General features: G+C 44.1%; 2 protein-coding genes across 5 annotated transcripts; one reads left to right on the forward strand and one right to left on the reverse strand.

The window, feature by feature from the left end:
* The first annotated feature begins 1206 nt into the window (after positions 1 to 1206).
* LOC143339746 (uncharacterized) lies at positions 1207 to 12801 on the forward strand. 3 transcript variants are annotated; one of them, XM_076761167.1, is made up of 10 exons: positions 1207 to 1293; positions 1990 to 8392; positions 8483 to 8585; positions 8859 to 8940; positions 9032 to 9140; positions 9460 to 9591; positions 10346 to 10435; positions 10800 to 10943; positions 11029 to 11213; positions 11304 to 12801. In XM_076761167.1, the coding sequence occupies exons 2-10, from the start codon at positions 1991 to 1993 to the stop codon at positions 11470 to 11472; spliced, it is 7416 nt and encodes a 2471-aa protein (XP_076617282.1). In that variant the 5' UTR covers positions 1207 to 1293; position 1990; the 3' UTR covers positions 11473 to 12801. The 3 variants fall into 3 exon arrangements, with proteins under 3 accessions (XP_076617282.1, XP_076617281.1, XP_076617280.1); XM_076761166.1 differs by lacking the exon at positions 1207 to 1293 and adding an exon at positions 1309 to 1607 and having other exon boundaries at positions 9035 to 9140; XM_076761165.1 differs by lacking the exon at positions 1207 to 1293 and adding an exon at positions 1310 to 1607.
* Positions 12802 to 13468: 667 nt separating this feature from the next.
* Positions 13469 to 24168, reverse strand: LOC143339745 (uncharacterized). 2 transcript variants are annotated; one of them, XM_076761164.1, is made up of 4 exons: positions 24073 to 24168; positions 22337 to 22991; positions 21571 to 21727; positions 13469 to 21168 (listed from the first exon to the last, which is right to left on the reverse strand). In XM_076761164.1, exons 2-4 carry the CDS (start codon positions 22979 to 22981, stop codon positions 14288 to 14290), a joined length of 7683 nt encoding a protein of 2560 aa, XP_076617279.1. In that variant the 5' UTR covers positions 22982 to 22991; positions 24073 to 24168; the 3' UTR covers positions 13469 to 14287. The 2 variants fall into 2 exon arrangements, with proteins under 2 accessions (XP_076617279.1, XP_076617278.1); XM_076761163.1 differs by having other exon boundaries at positions 24077 to 24144.
* Between the last annotated feature and the right edge of the window lie 345 nt (positions 24169 to 24513).

Raw genomic sequence — 24513 nt, forward strand, 5'->3', positions numbered from 1 at the left:
AGAACGTGACTGAAATGTTTTAGTAAAACCGCTGAATCACTGGATGACTCGTCATTAAGGTTAGAAGACCTCTCCGTTTCAGATACATTAGTTTAAGTCAACAGAGTCTGAGCAGAGTGTTTCTGTTGATGAGAGCATAGTTTAATGTCTGACACAAAATATAGTGTGCCAAGAATTACTTCATTCATCAAAAGTCTGGGAATTTTTTAAGAAATGCAAAGGCCATCCTCCACATTATCTTATATTTTAGTATTGTTAGGATTTACTAAGATTTCATTAAATAATAAATATAGAGGAGAAAAAAAAGTAAGTCTGTAGTCAAAAACACGTTCAATGTTAAAGCTACAGCTTATTGTAGACATGTTTGTCATAATTGCACAACATGCTCCATGAAAATATCTAAGAAGGTTGTGCATGCATCATAACTGAATACAAGCAGCTTAATATCTGATTTCGTCAGACCTCTCCCTCAAATTACCGACATTACAGCTTGAATTGGTGCACGCACGCACGCACGCACGCACGCACGCACGCACACACACACACACACACACACACACACACACACACACACACACACACACACACACACACACACACACACACACACACACACACACACACACACATGCAAACCGCCCTGAAAACTGTTTAGAGGGTATACAAAGATGCTACAAGGATGACTCATTTATGGTATTTAACTCTGATCGTTAAAGTGTGTCAAATATGCAGACTCACTGTTAGTTTTTCAAATATTTGATGGTTTTGTTCCTTCCATGTTAACAGAAGCTCTAAAGGAAAACATAGTGAGCATAAAAGAGATAAATGAATAGATAAATAAAGAGAAGGTCACACACTCAGCACTTTGCCAGAATAGACCTGACATCATGATTATTCTGCTTGAAATAAAAATAAATTTAGTTGGATGAACACAAACATTTTATTCACATTATTTTTAAATTTGGTCCGTCTGTCCAGGAGCTTATATAAAACCTGCACTCTGTATGTTCACATATGATATTTTCTTTCGTATGTATTTGACTTACAGTCTATGATTTGGCTTTTTAATCCTGTGTATTGTTTATTTTTAACTTTTTACTTTGTTTACATCACATTTGCATCATAAATATATAAATTTTGCTTGTCTCCGACACATAAATGAAGAGGAAACTCGTCTCGATGTTGAGCGTGCCTGGAGGGCTGCTACGTCACATCCGTCGTTTCCCTCCGGAAGTACAGTTAATTTTTATTCACAGGAAAAAAACAGCTGTTGTTGAGAAAGAAATCATCAAAGTGAGTTTCATTGGCGAATGTCTTGCCCTTATCTCTCCGCAGACTTCAGTATCGTAAGAAGTAGTCTTCTCCCTGCCTGTTCTGCCTGTCTGGCTGCTGTTTTTGCTGACTTGAACGGCGAGTCTCGTTTCGCTCATTTGTTGCGAGTTGCCTGCTGCTAGCGTTAGCTCCCACCACTTCCAGCTAGCACCTTAGCCGCTGTTAGCTAGCTAGCTAACTGACTATTTCTGTTTCTGTCTGCACAACTCCTGGTGACAGCAACCTCCGTGCTCTGTCAGACAGTCAGTAGGATGATCCGTGTAGATGGCGAATAAGTAAGTAAATGTGGATCGTACATTGCGTGACTCGTTAGCCACCTAGTTTAACTGCGATTTATCACTGTTTATGTCCAGCGTTAGCCAGCCTTGTTGCTTGTTAGGGAAAACCAGGTAATAGTTGATGCATATGGGAAAGTGTTATAGCTCGTAATAATATGAGACAGATCAATTTTTGTCATGTCGTTTGAATACATGTTCATTACATTTCATGAATGTTACTCTGCCTACTAAGAAAATAGAAACTGCTTCAAGAAATGTTCCCCCTGGTCCCAGGCAGTTTTATTAAATAGTAACTTAAGGATGAAATTGCATCTGTGCTGTTATCCTGGCTTTATCATGCTTATTGTAACTGCTCTATTTCTGGTTAATATTTCGATAGAATGCCAGCCCCAAAGAGAGGATCGTCGCCTCATGATTCTCAGCCCAAGATGAAGAAGTTGGATGAAGAGGATGAGGAGGCTCTGCCATCCAAAACTGCACCAGCTACCAACAATAAGTCCCTCAAAACAGGAAATACACGAGAAAAGACAGCAGCCCCACGGACTAAGAAAAAACTGTCTGCTTCAGTGGAAGGGGGAAATAAACCAGCCAAATCATCCAAACAGAGTTCCCCTTCAAAGGATCCCAGCAAACCCTTTTCTGGCCCACCTGTCAAAAAAGCCAAGCTCCTGAAAGCCACAAGTGCCTCCTGCGGAGAAGCTCCCTCACTGATAGCTAACTCCAAAACTTCCCTCAAGCGAACAGCCTCCACAGAGTCCGAGGATGAGTTGAGTAGTGATGGTAGTAAGACTGACCTCTTTAGAGAGAGGGATGATGGCGACAAGGCCCGCTGCATCAGAAAATATTCAAATCGAGTCAAAGCTAAGCGCAAGGCGGAAGAATCTTCTTCTGACCCACAGGAGACAAGCCAAGGGTCACCATCTGCACCCACAGACACTATTCAGATGGACCACAATTATGGTAGATTTTCAGATTTTACAAGTGTTCAAACCTTAGATGAAGCTAATCAGGACAAGAACAGTAAGCCTGCACAGCCTGTCACTGAAGACCAGCGACAAGAAATTTTAGTTCATATTACACAAGCAGATGTGAAGGAAAGTTTAGTCTCTGCAACAGGGAATGCAAAAGCTATTGCTGAAGTTGGATGTGCAGCTGAAAGTAAACATGAGGAATTTAAAAATGTAGAAAACCAGGAGGTCATAGATAACGAAGCACTAGCATCATGTAGGGAAATATCAGACTCTGTCACTTCAGCAGCAGCAGATACGGGTTGCATCACGTCTGAAGCAGGGGAAAATGAAAAGGACGACCTGGCAGAGTCCATCAAAAGCCAAAAGGATGTAGATAATGAAACACTAGCTTCGTTAGTAGAAACACTATGTTCTCGTACTGGAGAGACAAATCCAGGCTGTGAAGGTGAAGGACAGGCAGATGAAAGGACGGACGCAGCTCAGCTAAGTCAGACGGAGATGAGCAGTGATATTGAAATGAAGGAGACCACAGTGTCTGTTTCTGAGGAGATAAAGCTGGATGTAAAATGTGAAAGTAAGGAAGGAGAGCATGAAGTGCAGGGAGAGATTGAAGTAGGCAGTATCTCTGCAGGCTGTAGTGATGCAGGTATAGAAGATAAAGCATCGTCAAACACATCTAACTCTGCAGCAGAGGGGATCCTGGTAGGAAGCGGTAATCCAGAGAGTCAAACTGAGGAAAATCTAACAACAGCAGAGTCTGTTGGCAGTCCAGAGACTCAGACAGACCTCAGTTTCAAAATTCAAGTCACTTTCAAAGAGGAATCAAAATCTGAACACTTGCAGGATCGAGTGAGCCATGAAGTGCCAGATGCAATTACCAACTCCTGTGATGGTGTGGACAAAATAGTCAGGAAGTCGGAAGAAAAGCTTGAGGAAAGTGAAAGGAAAGGAGTTGAGTTACTGTCTACTCAGGGTGTTGCTGGTCCTGGGTCTGTAGCTGAGCTGCACCTGAGTCAAGAGGTGATGGACAAGACGACTTACAGCTGTACTGAAATGACACCAGATTGTGAAGCTGTTCACAAGCATGATCAAAAAGAGGTGATCTCTGATGGCGTTACAGCCTCAGAGGGTCAGACTGCACGTAAAGAGGACATACAAAACCAGGAGAACCACAGCGTTGATGACCACACGACAGAAACGCCTGCTGAAGTCAAAGAAAAGATGAAGTTTGAATGTGCCACTGCACAAAGTAGTCAAGTCAAAATGGATGCACAGCCTTCAGCAACATCAGAGCAGGAGATTTCACATCAAGCCGTTACAGTGGAAATACAAAGCCGAAAGAGCCAGGAAGTCATTGAACATGCTACAGACATGTCTACAGAATTAAATGAGGATCATGTGGTAAATTCTAACGTGATGGAAAATGAAGACAAGGTGAACTTTGAACACACCATTGGAGACGGGAATCAAATCAAAGTGGAAATGCAGACTACGCTGACATCAGAGATCTCTAACCCAGCACCTACAGTGGAAGAACAAAGCCAGAACAGACAGGAGGTCAGTGAACTTACCGCAGTCATGTCTGCTGAGGATCATCACGATATTAGGATTGAAAATCCTGAAATAATGGAAGATGAAGACAAGCTGCACTTTGAAAGTACTAGTGGACCTCAGAGGCAGACGACAGCGACATCAGAGATTTCTCATCCTCCATCTGCAGTGGAAGTACAGATCCAGGAGAGCCCAGACGCCAGTGAACGCATCACAGGCACATCTACAGTACATGCAGCACAGAAACATCCTGCTGCAAACTGTCAGAGCACCGAAGATGAAGGCAGGGTTGAAGTGGACACGCAGACTGCCATGACATCGGAGGTGCTTTTAGACATAGCATCTGCAGTAGAGACAAAGGTCCAGAAGAACCAAGAAGTCCCTGAACCTGTAACAGACATATCTGAAAAAGTTCAAGAAGACCTAATGATTCAGACTCTTGAGAATAATGGACATGAAAACGAGGTTATAACAGAAGGCTTCAGTGCAAATGGGAGTCAAAGAGAAATTGATTTGCAGACAACAGCAACACCAGAGGAGATTCCTGATCCAACGTCTACAGTTGAAACACAAAACCAGGAAGGCCAAGAGGTCAGCGAACTCACCGCAGACACTGAAGCACAAAAAGATGTTTCCGTCCCCAATATTGAGAGTGAAGAAAACAAGGACGAGGTCACCGCAGAATGTGTGGACGCTACTGAGAATCAAATGGAAATGGATGTGCAAGCAGCAGCAGCACCAGAGGAGATCTCTAACCTGCCATCTACAGTGGAAATACAAAGGCAGGAGGTCAGTGAACTCAACACAGAGGTTCAAAAAGATGCAGTGACTGCAAGTTGTGAGAGTCAGGAAGATGAAGACAAGCTGACGTCTGAATGTGTTGATGGTCTGGTGGCTCAAATAAATTTGGAAACTACAACAACGCCAGAGGAGATTTGTGAAGCAGCACCCACAACTGAACCGCAAAATCAGGGGATGGGGGACATCAATGAACCCAGTGTGGCCTTAACAAACGAAATTCACAAACCACTTCCTGTGGCAAATTCTGAAGGCAAGGATGATGAAAGCATGCAGACAGAGCCTTGTGCTGAGCATATTCAAGCTGATATGGATCTAATAAGTGGATCGATAGAAAGGGTTGATACTGCCTTAGAAGAGGAAACTGGCAGGGAAGTGATTAATGAGGTCAAAGAAGAGGCTGTGATCATTTCCTCTGATAAGGCTGACAAACCCGTTGGCAATATTGAAAGACACGGAGAAGGAACTGGAGGCAGTGAAGTAGTAGTTTTTGTTTGTGGTCGACCTGATGACATTGATATTGTAATCCAGGCATCAGAAGAGCAGATGAAGACGGTTAATCAGGACGAGGTTGAGGTTCATGAAAACCAGGTTGTGTATGAGCCCATTAGTAGTCCAGAGAGTAATGATGACAGAGAGATTTCAGCAGCATCAGAGAACCATGATGGTGTGTCTTTACTGGACATGCAGAGCACAGACACCCAGCAGATGGAAGGAGACTCATCGACCAGTGACGAAAACAGAGAAATTTGTACTCAACGACTGGAAAATGAGGACAAAGTGATCCCACAAATCAGTGTCTCAGGCAGCCAAGAAGTTGAGACAGAAGTCAGAGCCATCGATGTGCCAGAGGGTTGTGTGCCTGCACAGTTGGAGCAGAGCAACATGAGCGTGGACGTGAAACAAGTTGCAGTGATCAGCTCGAGCGATGACGTCAGTACGCCAGATGGTCAGTCAGAAGATGCAGCGGAAAAAAGTGAAAGTAACGGCTACCCAGACTGCGCCGGTGCCACAGAGTTTTCTGAACAGGTGCAGGATGACACCGGGCTTCAGGAGGTCGCAGATGTCACTGCGACAACAACTACAGACACAACTATAGTTGAAATACCAGATAGTACATCTGAGGAGTTTGTGATCTTGGAGCCTGTCCCACAGAGTGAAATTCACTTTGATATTGTCACTCAAGCAGCGGCCGAATCAGGGTTGTCGGTCTCGCTTTCGGAGCAGGTGACTCCAGACAGTGCATCGCCAGGTGAAGTGGTAAATGAGAGGATTTTAAATGGCTCCCAACAAACCGTCTTCCCTGAGGCAGAGGTGCAGCAAACACCTGGCGAGGTCAGAGATGCTGCAGTGACCAACTCGAGTGGGGCATTGGATCAGGAGACCAGGCTTGGAGCAGAAATTTCAGCTGGGAAAGATGAAGCTGTTCAAAATTCTGACCATTGCCAGCAACCATCAGCTGACATGATGGATGTTAATACCTCACAGACTGATATGACAAGCTCTCGTGCTCAAGTCACAAATGAAGACTGTAATGCACTGGTGATCGAGAATGCTGAGGCTAACTTGGATCTACAAGAAGTGCAGATTCTGGAGGATATAGAGATCGGTCATGAGATCGTGGTAGCAGAGGAAGAGAATGAGGAAGATGGTGACATTACTATAATAGAAAAACCCCAGGAAACACCTGAGGCAGTCCGTCCTAAGAAGTCAGAGGAAAAGGTTAATGAGAAAAATAAAGATGACACTTCTGGGACTGACTTGAAGCAAAACAGCACAGCTGAAGTGACTGGAGATGACAAAAAGGGACAGGAAACAGGAAAACCCAAGAAGCAAGAAATGAACACACAGGCCAGAACCAAAGCCCGCCTGGCTGCTCTGGCTGAGCAAAAGGCTGCAGCGTCTAAGAGAACAGCAAACAGACAGCAGCTGAACCTCTTAGCCCTGTGTCAGGAAATCGCAGAGGACATTGCTACAGACAGCATGCTGCTGAAGAGGATAGAGGAAGAAAAGCAAGCAGCAGCAGCGGCGGCAGCGGCAGTAGCGGCAGCAGCGGCGGCCAAGAGTGAAGCCAGCAAGGAGAATCCACCTGTTAGCACACAGGAGTCAGACACTGTTAACGTTGCGACTCCTGCTGGACCAGAGGGGTGCTCTGCTTCAGTGACCCCTGCTGAGGAGGCGTCTACAGCCGAGCCCTCGACGGCTGATTCTGATTCTGCTGCGGCTAAGCCTGCCGGGGAAACTCCAAAGAGGCGTTTCTTCATCACACAGGTGTCAGTGCCACTGAAAGCCCACGAGAAAAAGAAGCTAACGAGATATCAAAGACTGAGACAGGTCGAACTGCAGAGAGAGAAAATGTCCTGGGCACGTGTAAAGAAACTGAAGTCTGACCAGGCAAGTCAGATGTTCTCAGACATCGATTGGCAAGTACCCCTGTCTGCATTATCTCCATTTTCAGTGAATCCTTTGACCACGGCTCCTCCACCCGCAGCCAGTCCATCTACAACGCCTCTCCCAAGTCCTGCCTCAACCAGCAAGCCTGCAACACCGAAAGCAGAAGTCCCCAAGGCTGACACTCCAAAGGCTGAGCCCAGTAAAAGTGAACCCACTGAAGTGGAAACCTCCAAATCTGAACCTGCTAAAAATGAACCTGTCAAAACTGAACCCACTAAACCTGAACCTGCCAAAACTGAACCCCCTAAAACTGGGCCTCCTAAGACTGAAACCCGTGTATCTACAAGGCAAAGTAAGGCTCAAACTCCTAAAGCAACCCCTTCTCCAGGCCCCGCTCCAAAAGTGACCAGATCAGCATCCAAGAGGACCCTCCCAGCAATGCCCCCTCCCATGCCTAACGGGCTTACAGCTCAAAAACAAAAGCCTGTTGAGTACAAGCCATATAGGCCCAGGCCCAAGTATTCCTTTGATGACTTTGAACTAGATGATGACCCCTTACCAGTAACTCCAGCGAAGCCCGGCCCTCAGTCGAGGCCCACGCAGCTGACGCGACCCAATGTCCAGGCAAACCCTGCAGCTCGACCTAAACCCACGGTTCAGTCAAAACCCACAGCTTCACCGCAGCACAACCAGGCAAGACTCCAAGCTCAGACCACCACTCCTGCCGGACGGATCTCAGGTCAGTCAAATCCTGCCGTCGCAACAACACCCCAGTCAAAGGCCGCCACCGTCGCCGCAGCAGCCTCTTCAAAAGCCGTCCCTTCGGCTAAAGCTCAGTTAAAGTCGACAACACCTCAGTCAAAAGCGGTTTCAGCTCCAGGTCAGTCCAAGCCTGCTGCTTCTGCTGCACCTCAGTTAATGCCAGCCGGTAGCGGAGGTGCTGCTCAGCTCAAGCAGTCGACTTCAGCAGCATCTCAGCCTGCTGGTTCAACCACATCTGCTGCTCCTGCTCGCTCAGTGCCTCAGAAAACCACAAATTCACCTTCATCGGAAGATAGAAAATGCAAGGTAACTCAAGAACAAATTATGCCTCATCATGTGTCACAAACGGCATCGTTGAATTGAGATGTTACTCACCTCTCTCTTCTTCTCACGTAGGATACAGCAGGTCCACCTTCATCAGCTCCCACCTCTTCTCTTCCCTCTGAAAAGGGCTCAAAAGTGTCTGATGGCCCTCAGCAGTGTAAAGAAAAGCATGAAGGTTTGTATTTATTTGCATGATTTATTTAAATTTCTGTCTTGTTGTTGGCACATTACTAAACACAGGACTGACTCTGTTTTCAGGATGTTTTAGTGAAAACAAAACAAAATAATCTTATGTGTACCTGGAGGCATTTCATACTATTTGCAGTGATATCACTGGATTATGAAATGTGAAAAACATCCTGCTTTGTCTGACTACATAAACGTTGATGTTAATTTCTGCTCGTACAAAAATTGTCCTGGTATATAAGAATCTTACATTTTCCTGCAGTCACTGATGTTGATCCGTCTCCAGAGAATAAGACAGACGGAGTCAAGCCAGCCGAGAAGACATCGGAAAAACCTTGTCAAGAGTAAGAAGTTCCTCTTAAGTCTAAATCCGGCTTGTTTTCCCTTGTAGCAATAGAAACCTGAAGTGAAGTGATGTGTGTTTTTGTATCGCAGCAGAGCGGCGAAGCCACAAGATGGCAGGACTCCTCTCTCTGATGCCTCTCTGCAGAAAGAAGTCAAGAAATTAAAGGAGGCTGACAAAGATGGCACCCAAACCATTATTGTGAGTGAACCCCTCTGTCTGCCTTTTTAAGTTGCAGGACTCCTGTGCATCTGAACCCCTCAGACTACGATCAATATTTTAGAGCATCTGTCTGTTATTGCACACTGTATAGCAAGCAGCATACACTGATACTGCACATGAGTGAACTGACAGATTCACTCGTGCAATATCAGCATATATCGTACAGGTACAGAAGCTACAGCTTGACGCCTTTTGGGCTGTTCGACATCTCTGACGACAGCTGAAGAAATTCTGGCGTATATATTTGCAGGTTGTGTTTAGACGTTCGGAGTGATCTGTGGTGTTTTTCATCTCGTAGGATGCAGGACAGAAGCACTTCGGAGCCGTGGCCTGCGGTGTGTGTGGGATGCTCTACTCTGCTGCCAACCCTGAAGACGAGTCTCAGCATTTACTCTTCCACAACCAGTTCATCAGCGCCGTCAAATACGTGGTGAGAGGAAGCTTCCTTAAATGACATGTCTCTTGCCTGCCGTCTCACAATATTGACTCATCGGGGCGGTGCGCAGATGGCGTCCATGCACAAGGCTTTTCTAAGCTATCTGAATGTTGGAGTCAGTTTAGTTCTTTTGGACACGTGAGAACATGAGCTTTGATGCTTATAACTGACCGACAGTGATGGACGTTAAAGGCACGTTTCCACCAAGAAGTTCAGTTACACATGAGAAAGGTTATTTTTGCGTTTCTATCGGCAAAAGTTGTGGACTGCACCACCAGAAGTGCCCAATTCCATCCCGCTTTTTCGTCACCCGTCTGTTGAGGTACCTTTCCCACTGATCCAGTACTTACAGCTGAAGTTAAAACAGTGCAGACCACTGATCAGTCAGACAGAATTGGAGCAACCAGAGTCGTCAATTTGTCGTCTGCGCTCTGATGTAGGATTTCCCAACTCTCTCTCTCTTTTTTTTTCTTCTTTTTCAGCAGTATTTTGTCTCACTGCCTGCAGTCTTTTCTCTAAAAAAGTTTGTCTCCTTGTAAAAAACCAACCGCATGCAGAGAAGAAAGAACACAAGGCATTCGATGTAGCGAGTGTGTCGTTGAGCAGAACAGTGACAGTGAATGTGAGCAGTGGAGGAAAAGGTTAGCAGTAAGTCAGTCAGCCTGGCAGTCAGTGTATAGTACAGGTAACAGCACTTAAACAGATTAAATAACCCTGTGACCATAACATAAATGCACCTTTTTTTCAGGGGTGGAAAAAAGAGAGGATTCTGGCCGAGTATCCTGACGGCAAGATCATCCTCGTGCTGCCAGATGATCCCAAATATGCTCTGAAGAAGGTACAGAATGCTTACAGGGGCTCAGCTTTGACAGTAATCTAAGATGAACAAGGTTATTGTTGCTTTTTCAGAGCTGGAAGGATAGAACGTGTATCCCTGACTGCATTTACTATCCTGTTTTTGATCATATCTGGGATGTGAAAAACCTGATTAGTCATGTCCTTGTTTACATGATCATTACAGTAATCTTTCAACATCTCAACCGCTCTGCTCTGCAGTATGTTCAGAAACTAGGAGGTGGTGTTTACATGCCACAGTGTCCTGGTTTCCATTCTAGTACTCCACACAGCATAACATCATAACCAGGAGAGAGCGCAAACACCAGCATGTTATTTCTCCACTACACTAACGGTTTGCTCCTCAGGTTGAGGAGATCAGGGAGGTGGTGGACAATGACCTCGGCTTCCAGCAGGTGGAGACCAAGTGTCCCTCTCAGACCAAGACCTTCCTCTTCATCTCTAATGACAAGAAAGTGGGCGGATGCCTGATAGCAGAGCACATACAGGAGGTAAGAGACTGCAGTAATGTATCAGCCGGGAAGCACACATCTATGAACACACTGTCAGTACACTGAGCCCCCCGAATGCTCACAGGGGTACCGGGTGATCGAGGAGGCCGTACCGGAGGGTTCAGAGAGAGAGAAGGTGATGTTCGAACGTCAGAGAGCTTGGTGCTGCTCCACAACGCCGGAGCCGGCCATCTGTGGCATCAGCCGCATCTGGGTGGTCAGCATGATGAGACGCCAGGGCATCGCCTCGCGCATGCTCGAGTGCCTCAGGTCAGTGTGTTGCCAGAACACCCAGATTTGACCTCCAAACTAACTGAACTTCACTAACACTTGATTTTTTTTGTGTGTTTTGTTGCACAGGAACAACTTCGTATACGGTTCGTACCTGAGCAAAGACGAGATCGCTTTCTCCGACCCCACTCCTGACGGAAAACTCTTTGCCACACAATATTTTGGCACTTCTCAGTTTTTGGTTTATAACTTTGTGAGTGGAACACGCTCGTCCCAGCCCCAAACCGATGCAGTATGACAGCCTTTGGGGAAGCTAACGGAGGCTTTAACGGAGACGCTCACTGACCAACGGGACGCGCCGTCACCTAACTGTGTCTGATGCAGAATCTGAATTTGCATAAGAATTAAAAACAAACTGTAAAATTACTCTTTGGAGAGGAAACACATTGGTTTAAATCTCAGGATGAAAACAACAAGGTGTTGTTGAAAAATGTTATTAATTCACCCTTTAACCCCTCCCCGAATAGTATTTTGAAAAAAAAAAAAAGTATTTTCTTTATACATTTTTAAGTAAACAATTGGTTTTATTAGAAGCATAGAGTTTACATGCATGACCTGACAGCAATAGAACACAACCAGAATTTCATTGTTTTTCTTTTTAATCCCTGAGAAGCCGAAGATCGACCGACTGCGTTAAATAATTTTACATTTTTGTCCTCATTGGGTTTTAATGGTTTTTACTTACATGTAAACTGTCTACATGAAATGTGTACTTTGCGTTTTTTTTTCATGGTCATCTCTTTACAGTTAAAAGTGATGCTGCCATCGTCTCAAATTGTGTTAAAGCAGCGTTAAAAGGTTCCTACTGGGCGGTTAAGGTTGACGTTTTTCCACACGAGACCCCTTGATTTCACCGTCATGTGACGTTTCAGACGAGTCATCTGAACCGGGGGGGCTCGTTTCAGCAACCTTATTGAGCAGGTGTGGGTTAGAAGTGTAGCTTGGGCATTAATGGTGTGCTCTAACTTTCTTAGATCACCTTGCCTGAAATGTTTAGTTTTTCCAAGCTGAGCCATATACTGTACACCATTTAGCGGGCATTGTAGCCTCTACTGTATGACTGATGTCCTTTCATTTTACCAAGGCTGTCTATTGCTTTGTTTGTGCCTGAATGAATAATGTGTGACTTAAGATGTTGATTTGTTTTTCTTTATTTCTCCCAGCCGTACGTTATGGCTGTTTATTGAGTTAGTGTAGAGTACCACCCTCCTATTTCTTAGTAACAACAAATGAAAATGTATATCAAATTATGTAGATTTATGCATACTATAACAAAATGTATAATGAAAGGTGAGCGAGGTCGTCAGGCTCAGGTGTGAAATGGTATTTGAGCGATGGTTAGTGTCATCCAGGTTCAGCCTTTATGATCGTAAACAGGAATATTTGCTCAGTGATCAACACGAGGGCTTGCCTCTCTCAACACAGATTTACAGTATCATTGTAATCCATCCCTTATTTTCTTCTCCTTGTTGCTTTTAGAAAGACGTGTCGTGTAAGAAAAAGAACTTTGATTTATACGAAGCTGTTATGTAAATATTTATTTAAATAATAAACAGTTTAAAACATTTCTGCTGGTGAGAGTGTGTTCATGTGCTCTCTAAGCTTTGAAACTTAATACCGACTTTAACTGCTGTTGACCCCTTTCAGTCCTACATTGTTGTATTGGTCACCACTGCCATCTAGTGGACATTCTTGTAAACATTTATGTATCCGATGTGCTTTAAAAGAGCTTTTTTTGATGTAAAATTATCATCTCCAGAATGTGAACACCTATGAAATGTGAATTGCAGTTATTCTTTGCATGTATGCTGTATACACATGTTTGAGCTAAGTGTCAAATATGTGTACTGTCCAGCTGTTTTCTCTTCGTAGGTGCAGATGTAAACACTCCCGTCTTAGCGCATTCCTCGACACTCCTGTCACAACACGAGCCTACTCGATGGCAACTTCTGAGAAGCAAAACAGCCTTAGAACAACATGGATACTTCCTCAAGCAGAGAGTGAGAAAACAAGAGGCCTCCGCTGCTCCTCGGAGATCTGATGCTAATCAGCAGGAGAAAACTACTGAGCTGAGCTTCCTAAAGTATCTTTAACACAAGGGTCACCTTGGCCTATTTCACTTTTACTCAGGCTGGGATCATCTGCACAGTGTGTTCAATTCAATCCAGGATCCCCAGAGATGATTTCCACTGAATTTACTCCAGAAAAAGCTCATTACACAGTGAGAACCAACATTTGTAAATCCACCTTTATTCTCACACATCGATTTAAAGAGACAAAATTGTCAGCTGCCACATTGAAAACCATTTATCCTAATTCTAAAGGTCAGGTTATTGTAAATATGTGTTAAACTATGCTAACTTAGTGAAAATCAATCAATGTCTTATTTACACTTTACATCACCATTATACATGACAACATTAAATCAAGCACCACACAGAGACTTCACTGACAGTTCCTACAACCTGCACACAACCTGTGTCACATTCAGTTGCTTTTGTGACTGTAAGGAAAGAAACAGCATGACTTTGGCCTGAACTCCAGCTCACACCCGTTCATTCAGTGCAGCGGGGATTGGCCTTGTTGCCTGACATCTGCGGGGGCTTGATCGGTTTTAAGAGTTTTAAAACAAGATTACAGTAATGCTCTGGGTACTTGTTCTGTTGACAGGCAACCTATTAGGAGAAAAGAGCTGCTTTGGAGCGTGAATGGCAAATACACAATCAAGATGTTACAAAAACACGTTCGCTAATTTCACGTTAAACGAGGAGCATGAACTGACAAAACGATCACAAGCGCTTCATATTCGTACATGGTGAAATATGAGGGTTGACTCAAGGTTAATCTGTTGGCTTGTGCGTCTGTGACACATTGTTCCGCATTCGGCAGTTAGCTCAAATGAGTTGACATATGATCGTGTATTATGCCAAGGCTATGGCAACGTCAAGCTTTAGGCACCAAAGACAATATACTGTAGCCAAACAATGTATGGTTATTTAGACAAAAACGTCCTCGTGTTGTCATTGTGTTATAAGAAACTAAAGGAAGTGTCCTTACAGGATGGGACAATTCTGACCACAGAAATTGTACAGTAAGTCCAACATGTCAGGCTCCTGAAGCCTTCTGTTCATAACACCTTGACCTCTCCCAGGCTGTGCAACTACAACCTCGCCATCAGGTGGACGCTCTACCAGCGGGTGCACTTTGTTATCCATCATCCTGAAGTCACTAACAACACCTCCAGGCAGCGAGCCGTTCCTCTCTGCCCACATTTTGGTGTCCTCTGAATTGTCCTTCGTGTCTGTGACGCTGTCTCCAGTCACGCTGCTCTTGCTAACTGTGCTCAGGTCATCCTGACATGCGTCTGAGTCACTAGCATGAGGCAAAGAAAAGTAGGTGCACTTCCTTGAAATCGACTTCTTGTCTTCCAGTTCAGACTTTGTGCTGAAAAGGGAGTATGGGGTGTTCTCCTCTGTATCCTCACACACTGCATCGCCTTCAGGAGAGTTTCTGAAGGCTTTGTTTATTCCAACCGGGTCTGAAACAGACTTTCGGATCTGTGTGTTCTCTCTAAGGAGCCATTGTCCATTACCAGTGGGGACACTGTCTCCAGGCCCGACTTGTGCGTTAAAAGCAACACATCGCGTTGCTTCGCTGAGGGTGTCCAGTGCATTGGTGGAATTGAAGTAAGACAGCTCAGACATTGCTTTGGACCGGGCGATGTGGAAGGGAGAGAAAATGCTCGGATGTTCTTTCTTTTGCTGTTTCGGTGCAGATGGGGGCCTTTCACCTGCTTCCTCGTCAGGATTCACATCTTTCTTGCCATAAAGTCGTTCAATTGTTCTCCTCACAAAGCCTTTAGTGATGGATTTCCGTGCTGAGTCATCCTCGCCGCTGGACAGCTCACTCGAAGTCTGAGACTGATACCCACCACTGGCCGAGGTCTCTGCTCTCAGCTCGGACAGCTCTGATGTGTCCGGGAAACGTTTGTGTCCGTGCTGGATATCTGAGGCGCTCTTTGCCAGGAACATTTCCCTGATGAATCTGACCCTGTTGCCTTCAGGTTCCGTGGTTATAACACCGCTGGAATCGTAGCTGAACGATAATGATGACTGCGGTGCTGATTGGGTGCCGAGAGCCGACTCAGGTGTGGGCCGTTCAGAGGGTGTTCCTTCAAGAGGGACATTTCTCTGTGATAAACGTCTCACGTGAGAGCTTTGTGTCGATTTGTCTCTCTTCTGGGCATCAGCAACTTGCTTTTCCAGAAGAGTTACTCTCTCTGCGATAGACTGGGATATTTTTTCTTCAGATGGATTCTTCAGTCGCTCCACAGCCTTTTCATATTTTTTAACTCCAGACTGAGTTGTCAAAGATGGTTCCTGATAATCTTTACAGCTCTCTTCTATGTATCGGTCCACATCGGCATGCTCCTCCTCTGAGTTGGACTCTTTTTCGTAGTAGCTTAATTCTTCTTCATTTGAGCTGCTTATTTGGTCATCTTCGGCCTTTGGTTGCTCTGCCTCTGCATGGTCTTCATAGCTGCTGTGGTCATTCCCACTATCCTCCTCCACATTAAATCTATAACGCTTTCCTAAACTGTCAGACTTTACCAAACTGCTGTTGTCCTTTTTGATATATGGATCCTGATTTACTATCAAATTGCTTGGATCTCCTTCTCCAGTATTCTGACTTTGTGTCTCATCGCTACTTTGTGTTTTATCAGAATGGTGGTCTTCATCCTCTGAGCTGACCTTGTCCTCTTCAGTCTCTTCTATCAAAGCCTTTAACTCTGTACATTTTTTGATTTCATGTGGAGCATCATCCAGGTGTTCATCGTCCTCCATGCTATCCTGCTCTTCCTCATTGCTAGGCAGACTTTCTTCAATGATAACCTTCAGCTCTTTACATGCAACCTCAGGCTGTTCTTCCTCTGAGGATAACTCATCCTCATCTGAGTTAGATGGACTTTCAGGGTTGGACAAAGCGTCTTTGTTGCTCAGCTCCGTACACTCAACCTCAGGTTGGTCGTCTGGGCTAGACATTCTTCCCTCCCCTCTAACATTCAGTTCTACATAGCAGCTGGAGCTTGGTTGCTTCTCCTCTTCCTCCTCAGAGTGACTTTCAGGGATGGGCAAGTCGTCACTTTCTCTGCTCTCTGGTTCTATTCCCTCACACTCAACCTCTGGTTCCTCTTCTGAACTGTGTTGCTCACCTGCTTCTGAGCTAGACACACTTTGCTCGCAGCTCACTTTCTGCTCTAAATCTTTATTGGCACTTGACGTGTTCTGCCCTTCCTGTTCTGAATCTGCCTCGTCATCGTGGAGATGCTCATTGTCAGGGATACTCTCCTCACTGTGCAACTCATCACCTTCCATGTCTTCCTCCTCGACCTCAGAGGTACAACCATCTTGTTCAAGGTTATTCTCGCTGTGGACTGATCCCTTCATGTTTGCCTCTTCTTGGTTTGACTCTTCATCGTGGCCTTGCTCCTGACTTTTCTCTTCCTGGTTGTCTTGATTGACTGCATCCATATATGACTGCATACCCTCCTCATTCTTTGTTTCATGAGTCTGTTCATCATTTGGTTCAGCTGGTGGACATTTGGCCACACCATTCTGCCCATATGTGCTCTCGTTGTCTTTAGTTGCCTGGTCAGCTGGTTTATGCTTTGCTTTCTCTTTTATACTACCCGTGCCAAGTTGTTTTGGCTGGTTGATGTCTGTGAATTTTTTAATGATGGATCTCACGTCAACACTAACTTTCTCATCATCAGTGGCGTCCGTGACATTGACAACATCTTCAGTGGATAAATGAGATGTCAGCTCCACTTTTTCGCAAATCTGGGCAGACATCTTTTCTGTATCAGCATTGTCAATTTTGATACCAGCTGACAGGGATGCCACTGCCTCTTTGAGCTTCACAGGTATGTCAAGATTATCCATGATCTCATCAATAACACTTTCATCAGTGTCACAGTCCTTTTCAGGGTGAGCTTTGGTTACGAGTTCTTGCTCTGAATCATTTGGTGTCGAGCTGCGACTCTTGCATTTTTCGCTGAGTTCCTGAAAGCCTTTCCAACTTTGCAGGAGCTGCTTTGAAGCTGACTGCTGTAAATTTGACAAACTAGCTTTTAGCTCGTGGGAATCCTCAATGCTGGCGATTTCCCTGAGAGAACTGATCATTTTCAAAGCCTCGGCACAGCTGACATTGTTTACGTTCAGCTCATCCATATTTAGGTTCGTTATGCCTTCCTTTAGAGTCATGACAGACAGGAAAGCAAGGAGAGCTTTAGAGGATGAGCCAAAGGTGGAGGCCACATGAGAGGAGAAGTCAGGCAGGCTGTTGGACCTTTCCAGACATGACGGACGTTTGTTCTGTGTGATTTGTCTAATTGACTTTATTGAGTAGCAAATCTCCTCAAGCACAGGTTTCATGCTTGGCTGATTTGTGGTGTTTAATGGCTGTGGTGTTATTTGTATTCCTGCCATGGATCTCTCTGTTTTAAGGTCATCTGTCTTGTTTACCTTATTGTTGTCACTCTGATCAACATCTGATGGCATAAGAGTGTTACAAGTTGGTGTTTTATCCAGTTCAGCTGTTGCCTTTACAGTCCGTGGTGTTTGGTGACTCTTCCCTCTGGATGATGTTGTCCTTTGTGTCTTGTTTGTTGCCTCTGATGTACTGTCAGAGGAGAGATTTCTGGAGAGAAACTTCCTACTCGACTTGTGTCTTACAGGTGGTGACACCATGTCCAGAGACTGAGAATATGGAGACAGTCTCTTCTGTGGTTTAGGTTTATAAAGCTGCTTTCTGTCAGTGGAGGGGCTAATGTTTGGTGTTGCATTTTTTCGTACAGTATTTGGGGACATAGTTTTATCAGGAGCATGGTTATGTATTGATGATAATTTTGGAGAGTTATAAGGAAGTTCAGGAGAGAATTTCTTGGTTTGGGATTTTCTCTCTGGAGATGGACTACTCATAAGCTTTACTTTTTTCTCCAAGGGTTTATGTGATGATGCCTCCTTTTGAGTTAAAAGTGGTATTTTATTTATTTTTGTCTCTTTAAATGGAAGCTCACTCGGTGGAGGAGCCTCACTTGATGAAATACTGCTCGATGACACTCTGTCCACAGATGTTAAACTACTAGGAGACGCAGAAGAACAACATGACAGGCTATTTTTCAGATCTAAGATGCTCTTTGATTGCTGTTCATCTAGTGGGGTGTCACTCACCCGTGTCCCTGTTGAACAGATGCCGTTTGGCAGCACATTATCACCCATGTTGATGGGAGTAGATGATGTGGTTGTCTCTGAAGTGGCATCACTACATAAAGTATATTTATCCAGACAAACCTTTCTGAGAGACATTTTCCTGTCAAGAGACAGATCACTGACCAAAGGGGCCCTTTTAATAGATGGACTTCTTGGTAATGGTGCTTCTTCCAGCGTGGCAGGAATGTCAGTCTGAATCGATGTTGTCATTTCCATTGTGTGGTCGGTGGGTGATATGGCCTTGTCAGATGTAGGACTGATGGATAATGGATGATTATCTGACATTTGACTGCTCACTGATGAGAGCCTGTACAATGGGCTGCTGACCACCGAGGAAACATCCATCACACAGTGGTCAGTGTTTGGTAGCTCTGTGTCTTCAGCAGGTGGTGGGGGAGGTGGGAGCTCCATTGAAAGTGTATTGGAAGGTGTCGCTTTTTGAAAAGAGATCTTGATTGGACTTGATTCAGTCTGTGGCATTATTTCAGGACAGTAATGATGTGAGAGAGGCTTTATTTCTTCTTTACTTTTATGAGCTAAACTATTGTGGTTTTCTGTGTTTGTAGTGGTTGTGTGACTATTGATGATTCTCTGATTGACTGTGGTTTTCTCCATTGATGGACTTGATGATTTGTTGTCAAAGGACTGGATTCTTTGTTTGACAGAACCCCCTTGCATGTTCTCGGGTAATGGGTCAGTTTTGAGAGTTTGACATGTTTGTATTTCCAATGTCTCCTCCAAACATTTTACCTCCTCTGCCACAATCATCAAACCGTTATCATTTTCAGACTCTCCACACCTGCTAGCTTCTGTTTGTAAAAGAGTAACTGCTTCTAATTTTTTGCCTTCCTCATTTGGGTAAGCTGTGGGGTTGAGATGGGCTTTCTCCAGCCAGTTTTCCACATATTCATTAGTAACAGAGCAGGAGGAGTTAAAAGCAGGCAGTGATATGCTTTCGCTGACATCATAGGACTCGTTTTCCTTCTTTTTCTCCTGATGTATTGATGTCTGCCGTGTCAGTATTCCCCGTGCTTGGCTTGCTTCATTGGGAGCAACATTCAGCATGATTTGTTCAAAAGAACCTGTCTCCCTCTTATTCTCTTTCAGTGCCGGTGGTATATTTGGTTGTGTGAGAACACATTTTATGGTGTCATCCGACTGTTGTGAGCTCTTCCTTGAAACACCCCCGTCTCCATTTTGCGTTGGTCCCTTTTTAAGTTTCATTGTGCTTTTTGCTGATTTGGATTTATTCCCGTAAATTTTCTTGATGAACCCAGCACTGGAGAAAGTTTTCACTTTCTTCTGTTTCTCGGTTGCTTCTGCATAATTGTCTTTTTGTCTTTTCCCTGGTGACATAAGTCGACGAACATGTTTGTTGATCACTTTGGGTTTCGAGATTACCCTCTTATCTTTATTGACATCTCTTTTTTGGGGCTTGTTGCGGCCTTTAGTGGACTTTGGGAATTGTTGCTGAGCATTTGTTGCTTGAATTTCACCAGTAATCAGTGAGGGAAACGTTAAATCGGATGTTATTGACATGCTCTCCGTTCTCCAGATGCTGATTGACTCAGAAGCCGTGGATGGTCTCCAGAGCTCAGGCTCAAACTCGCTATTGGAGGTGAACTGTCCAGTTCCAGAGGTAGCTGGCCTGCAAGAAGGAATCCCAGAAGCAGACACGCCCTGTGCACAAAGGTTTGCAAAGAAATTATCCTGACAGGTCTGCTGTTCATATATGTGTAAGACAGTTTCAGTGACCTCCTCTCTGCTGGATTCAGTCTGTAGGATTTCGGTCATCCCTGCTGATTTGAACGTGGATACGTTTCTGCAGTTTATGTTGTTGACATCCACAGAGCCAAGTCTTCTAGGTTTGGGCACTGGTTTAGTGCTACTCTGTTTGAACACACAGTACTGCTCGGTCATGGCGCCATGTTCTGTCTGCTCTCTGTAGGAGTAGGAACCAACCATACCTCCCTGAATCCCCTCTGCTGTCAGTGATTTTATGCTCTCCACAGAGGATTGCTTATTTCTTATTTGTTTGTGCCCTGGTGTAGGAGCTCTCCAAGGGAGGCTCTCCACCTCTGTTTGTACTTTGACATTATCGTCTTCATTACTGATCTCACTGAGAGCGCCATTGCTTGGCGATGGTGGATCCTTGTCATTGTTATCCTCAGTTTTGTCCTTGTTGATGGTGTCGATGGAGGCAGCAGGACTTTGTAAATCCACTGAGTTAGACTGTAGTGAGCTGATCTCCTGTTCTGCTTCAGGCTCTGGTAAACAGGTCACATTAAGCTGACTGGCTACACTTGAGCGTTTCAGAGTGGTCGTCCAATGGATGGTTTCCTCTTCCTTAATTGTCAGCCGCACCTTCATCTCCACTGTCATGCTACCATCTTGGTTAACGCGAAAGGACTTCTCAATGTCGTCCTCTGTGGGCAGCAAGCAGTCCTGCCCTCCATCTCCATCTCCAAGGCAGATGTCACCCTCTGTTTCTGCTACTGACTCCAACATATGACCTGACTCCAAGTCCACAGAGTTTGAGGGGTTGCTGGGCAGGTCATATGAATTTTCTGCGATGGAGTCATGGATCCGATTGACAATGTACCTCTCAGAGGAGGGAGAGAATTTTCTTGACTTTGAAGTATATGATAGAGACTTCTTTTTACCTTTTCATTCAGTCAGTGAGGTGCCAAAAGGTAGAAATGTCCAAAGATTTCAGGTAAGAATTGAAGAGGAAACCCAGGACGCATGAAAGAAGAAGACAGAGAAAAAAGGAAAGTTAGAAATATAATATAACTACTCACAGCTCATGAAGAACAATACCTGACAGCCACATAGACGGTGTATGTAGGTCATCTAAGGTATTATGCATAATATCATTGGCTCAGCACTTTGCTAGTCTTCATCCCATGAGAGCAGGTAGATTACAGCACACACACTGTGGGTGCCATACAAGGGTCTATTAATGAGAATAAATGTTCTCATTAACTAAATGAAATAAAATGATTGTATAGGGATCCATCAAAAAAAAAAAGAAAAAAAAAAAGGAGATTCTTATGAAAGCTTACGGTTTAAAGCCTTTAGTTTTCTGAGACGCATTCGATTAGTAGGCAGCATTGATGGAGCTGGTGATTTCTGTACGTTGTAGATTGCAGGCCTGAATGGCTCCCGGCCTGCAGCCACAACTGTCCCAGAGCACAATATCAAACCTGGGAGACCATCCACCTGCAGTAGACAGAAAAATGAAATGAATCATCCTTCTAATGGCATTTGACTGCATTAGCACTGGATAGAACCTTGAATACATATTGGTTAGACAGAGATATAATTAGTACATGCATGTACATATGTGACAAGTCTGTATTATTATTTATTAAAATGGCAGCCTGCACCAGCTGGCTCTGAATTTACAGTATATCCTTGACCCAAAGCCTTACAGTGAAGTATCCCAGAATGCCTTTCTGCGTATTAGGGTGAGTTGCTAAAGGAGCTTAAAACTTTCTCTCCTCATGTGACACTTATTTACAGGCATGGTTGGAACCAGTCGATTGCAGGTCAATAACGGTGCTACTAAAACCTAAAACCTGTAGATTAACATTGTATTTGGACATAATAATTTCAGGGGAATGTCTATGCATTGTTTAAGTGCTGTAACTTTGAAAACTGTACTACTCTCTATGTATCCATCAAATAGTTCTTTGATTTCTGGGCATTAGAAGGGAAAATGTAGTGAATATATTCTGGTGCTTTTTAGGAAATTACTGCATGCAAAACCCTGTTTTCTTAGAAATGAATTGTGCTGCATGTGTTGTATGGACAGAGGAGAACACTCACCCGTCTGCCATCAGGTGTGTGTAATTTCACCACATGGAACTGCAATAGCTCTGACATATATTCCAGGATGGACTCAAACGTGGGTGTAGTCCTCTTATTAAGCACCACAATGTGTTTTATAGTGGGGTCACCATTGCGAAAAACCAGTAGCCTCTTTGGTGTGCGCACAACCACCGGTTCCTTCTTGTGGATGTTCTGGCCGGGGAAAAGCCTGGCCTGCTGTACAGTCCGGCGGCGAGAACTAACAGGCCTGGCATGGTACCACGGCGGCAGCTTCTTCCTGGCCAGCGCCAGGTTGATCGGTTTTACCTTACGGCTGTCAGAGCAGATGTAGGATTTCCCATCCTCCAGTTCATCCAAAGTATAGATGGCATGAACCCCCCGGGGAGTGGTGATGTTCCTCACCCCAAACGGCAGGGGAACCTTTTTAGAGAGACTGTCCAGGAGTGCATCAAATGTTTTAAAGGTGCGGTTGTTGATGACCATGCGCAGACCACTGAACTGAGGATCTCCACTTTTGTAGAAGCAGACCCGCTTTGAGAGGATAGGGTCAATGATGCTTGGGTGGCGTGGGGTGCCGAAGGAGTGCCCACTCCCTGATGACTGGTCAGGGAGGATCCTCCGAAGCCCCGTCTCATTCATCATTGTTGATTGGCTGCAGAAGTCAAAAGTCAAGAATTAGATATACAGTAGAAACATAAAGGCTTCCTGCTTTTTCCACTTTATGCTCTGTATGGTTTGGAGGAGTAAATGGTCAAACATTGTTTTGATTCCTTAGCGGCAAAGCTTCAAAGGTTTCTCAAGTTGCTTCGACAAAACATTACAATTTTTTACAGTGAACAATAATGTTCACACACATTGTTCATTTGTTTTGTTCAGTTTTATAAATATACAAAGTAAAGAGTATTTTTGAAACCTAATTACTGTCAGTGATGCAGTAACAGATAATGATGAGAAGAATAAAGGAGACTTCTGCGCTCATGAGACTTCTGCAATTGGGTCAACACACAAACAGAAGCAGGCTGAACATCACACCATGTTCAAGACAACTTGGATAATTTATGATGTGCAAACAGCTGAATGACGTCTTACAAACATATGTTGTTTACTTCTTATGACTGTGGCCATCAGGTAACGTGACCTCACTTCTGGGAAACTTGCCACGTGAACTGCATCTTCAATTATTTGATTACCTGGGTTTTAATAACACGAGTGATACGCAAGTGTTTGGCACAGTATTCTCTTTAACAGTATTTACTGCAAGCAGTATTTCGTTTAGCCTAATTATTAGTTTATGTGAATGATTTAACACCACATTTCAGTATCATGCTTTTAATACAGAAAATATATATTAGAATATTCAAGAGTGGAATTTATTTGATCCATGAAAACAGAACTAACTGAAGTCTCAACACTTCAATGAATAAATCAACACTTCAAACAGTGAATCGATGAATTATTGTCACATGAAAAAATATTATTCAAATAAAATATTCATTATTCAGGCAGATTTTTTTCATATTCAGGTTGAAATAGACATAACAAAAAACAAACAAACAAAAACATTTGAAGTAATTGTTGCTTGGAAAAAAATAGATCAGCTTAAAATATTTGGTCATTGCATTTCTAATGTTTCAAGTGTAACACATGACTACAGACTATAACTGGAGGCTGTAAGCTAAACTCACACAAATTGCAAAACAACAAAAAACTGCAGCATTTCCAAGTGAACTCACCTACGTCGGCATCGTGAGATTCCCAGCCGTTTTGAAAGGATCCATGAAATGTTATTCCGTGCTCTACATGATGACTGCTGTTCAACTAACTGCACAGCAACAGTTTATTTCGGGAGACACCAGCATGGTTAATTTGCTTAATCTTTGCTTAAAGTTAATCTCCACTGCAAGTGCAGTGCTTGGAAATCCTCTTCAGAAAGGTGTGTCACACAGATGCATGCAGAGCTCTCGCAGCAGGGCAAAGAAGTGGACTAAGGACTTGACACATTCATTGCACATTTTGTGTTAAATAGACCTGGAACACATTTGTGCAGAAGGTTTTCTCTGGGAATATATTGCCAGTGGGGCCTTTTTTGCAAAACCATAACAATTTCTAAAACAAAAATATTGGAAATTAAAAAAAATTAAAATTAAAAGTCCCTCTTACAGTGAGATACAATG

Source organism: Chaetodon auriga, chromosome 21 (genome assembly GCF_051107435.1).
Source record: "Chaetodon auriga isolate fChaAug3 chromosome 21, fChaAug3.hap1, whole genome shotgun sequence".
NCBI classification, from domain to species: Eukaryota; Metazoa; Chordata; class Actinopteri; order Chaetodontiformes; family Chaetodontidae; genus Chaetodon; species Chaetodon auriga.

Coding starts and splice junctions, on each gene's coding strand:
- LOC143339746 (XM_076761165.1), top strand. Junction 8,393..8,482: donor CGGAAGATAGAAAATGCAAG/GTAACTCAAGAA, acceptor CTTCTCACGTAG/GATACAGCAGGTCCACCTTC. Junction 10,944..11,028: donor TAGCAGAGCACATACAGGAG/GTAAGAGACTGC, acceptor GAATGCTCACAG/GGGTACCGGGTGATCGAGGA.
- LOC143339745 (XM_076761163.1), bottom strand. CDS start 24,117: ATGGATCCTTTCAAAACGGCTGGGAATCTCACGATGCCGAC. Junction 21,728..22,336: donor ACACACCTGATGGCAGACGG/GTGAGTGTTCTC, acceptor TGTCTACTGCAG/GTGGATGGTCTCCCAGGTTT. Junction 21,169..21,570: donor AAAACTAAAGGCTTTAAACC/GTAAGCTTTCAT, acceptor CTGAATGAAAAG/GTAAAAAGAAGTCTCTATCA.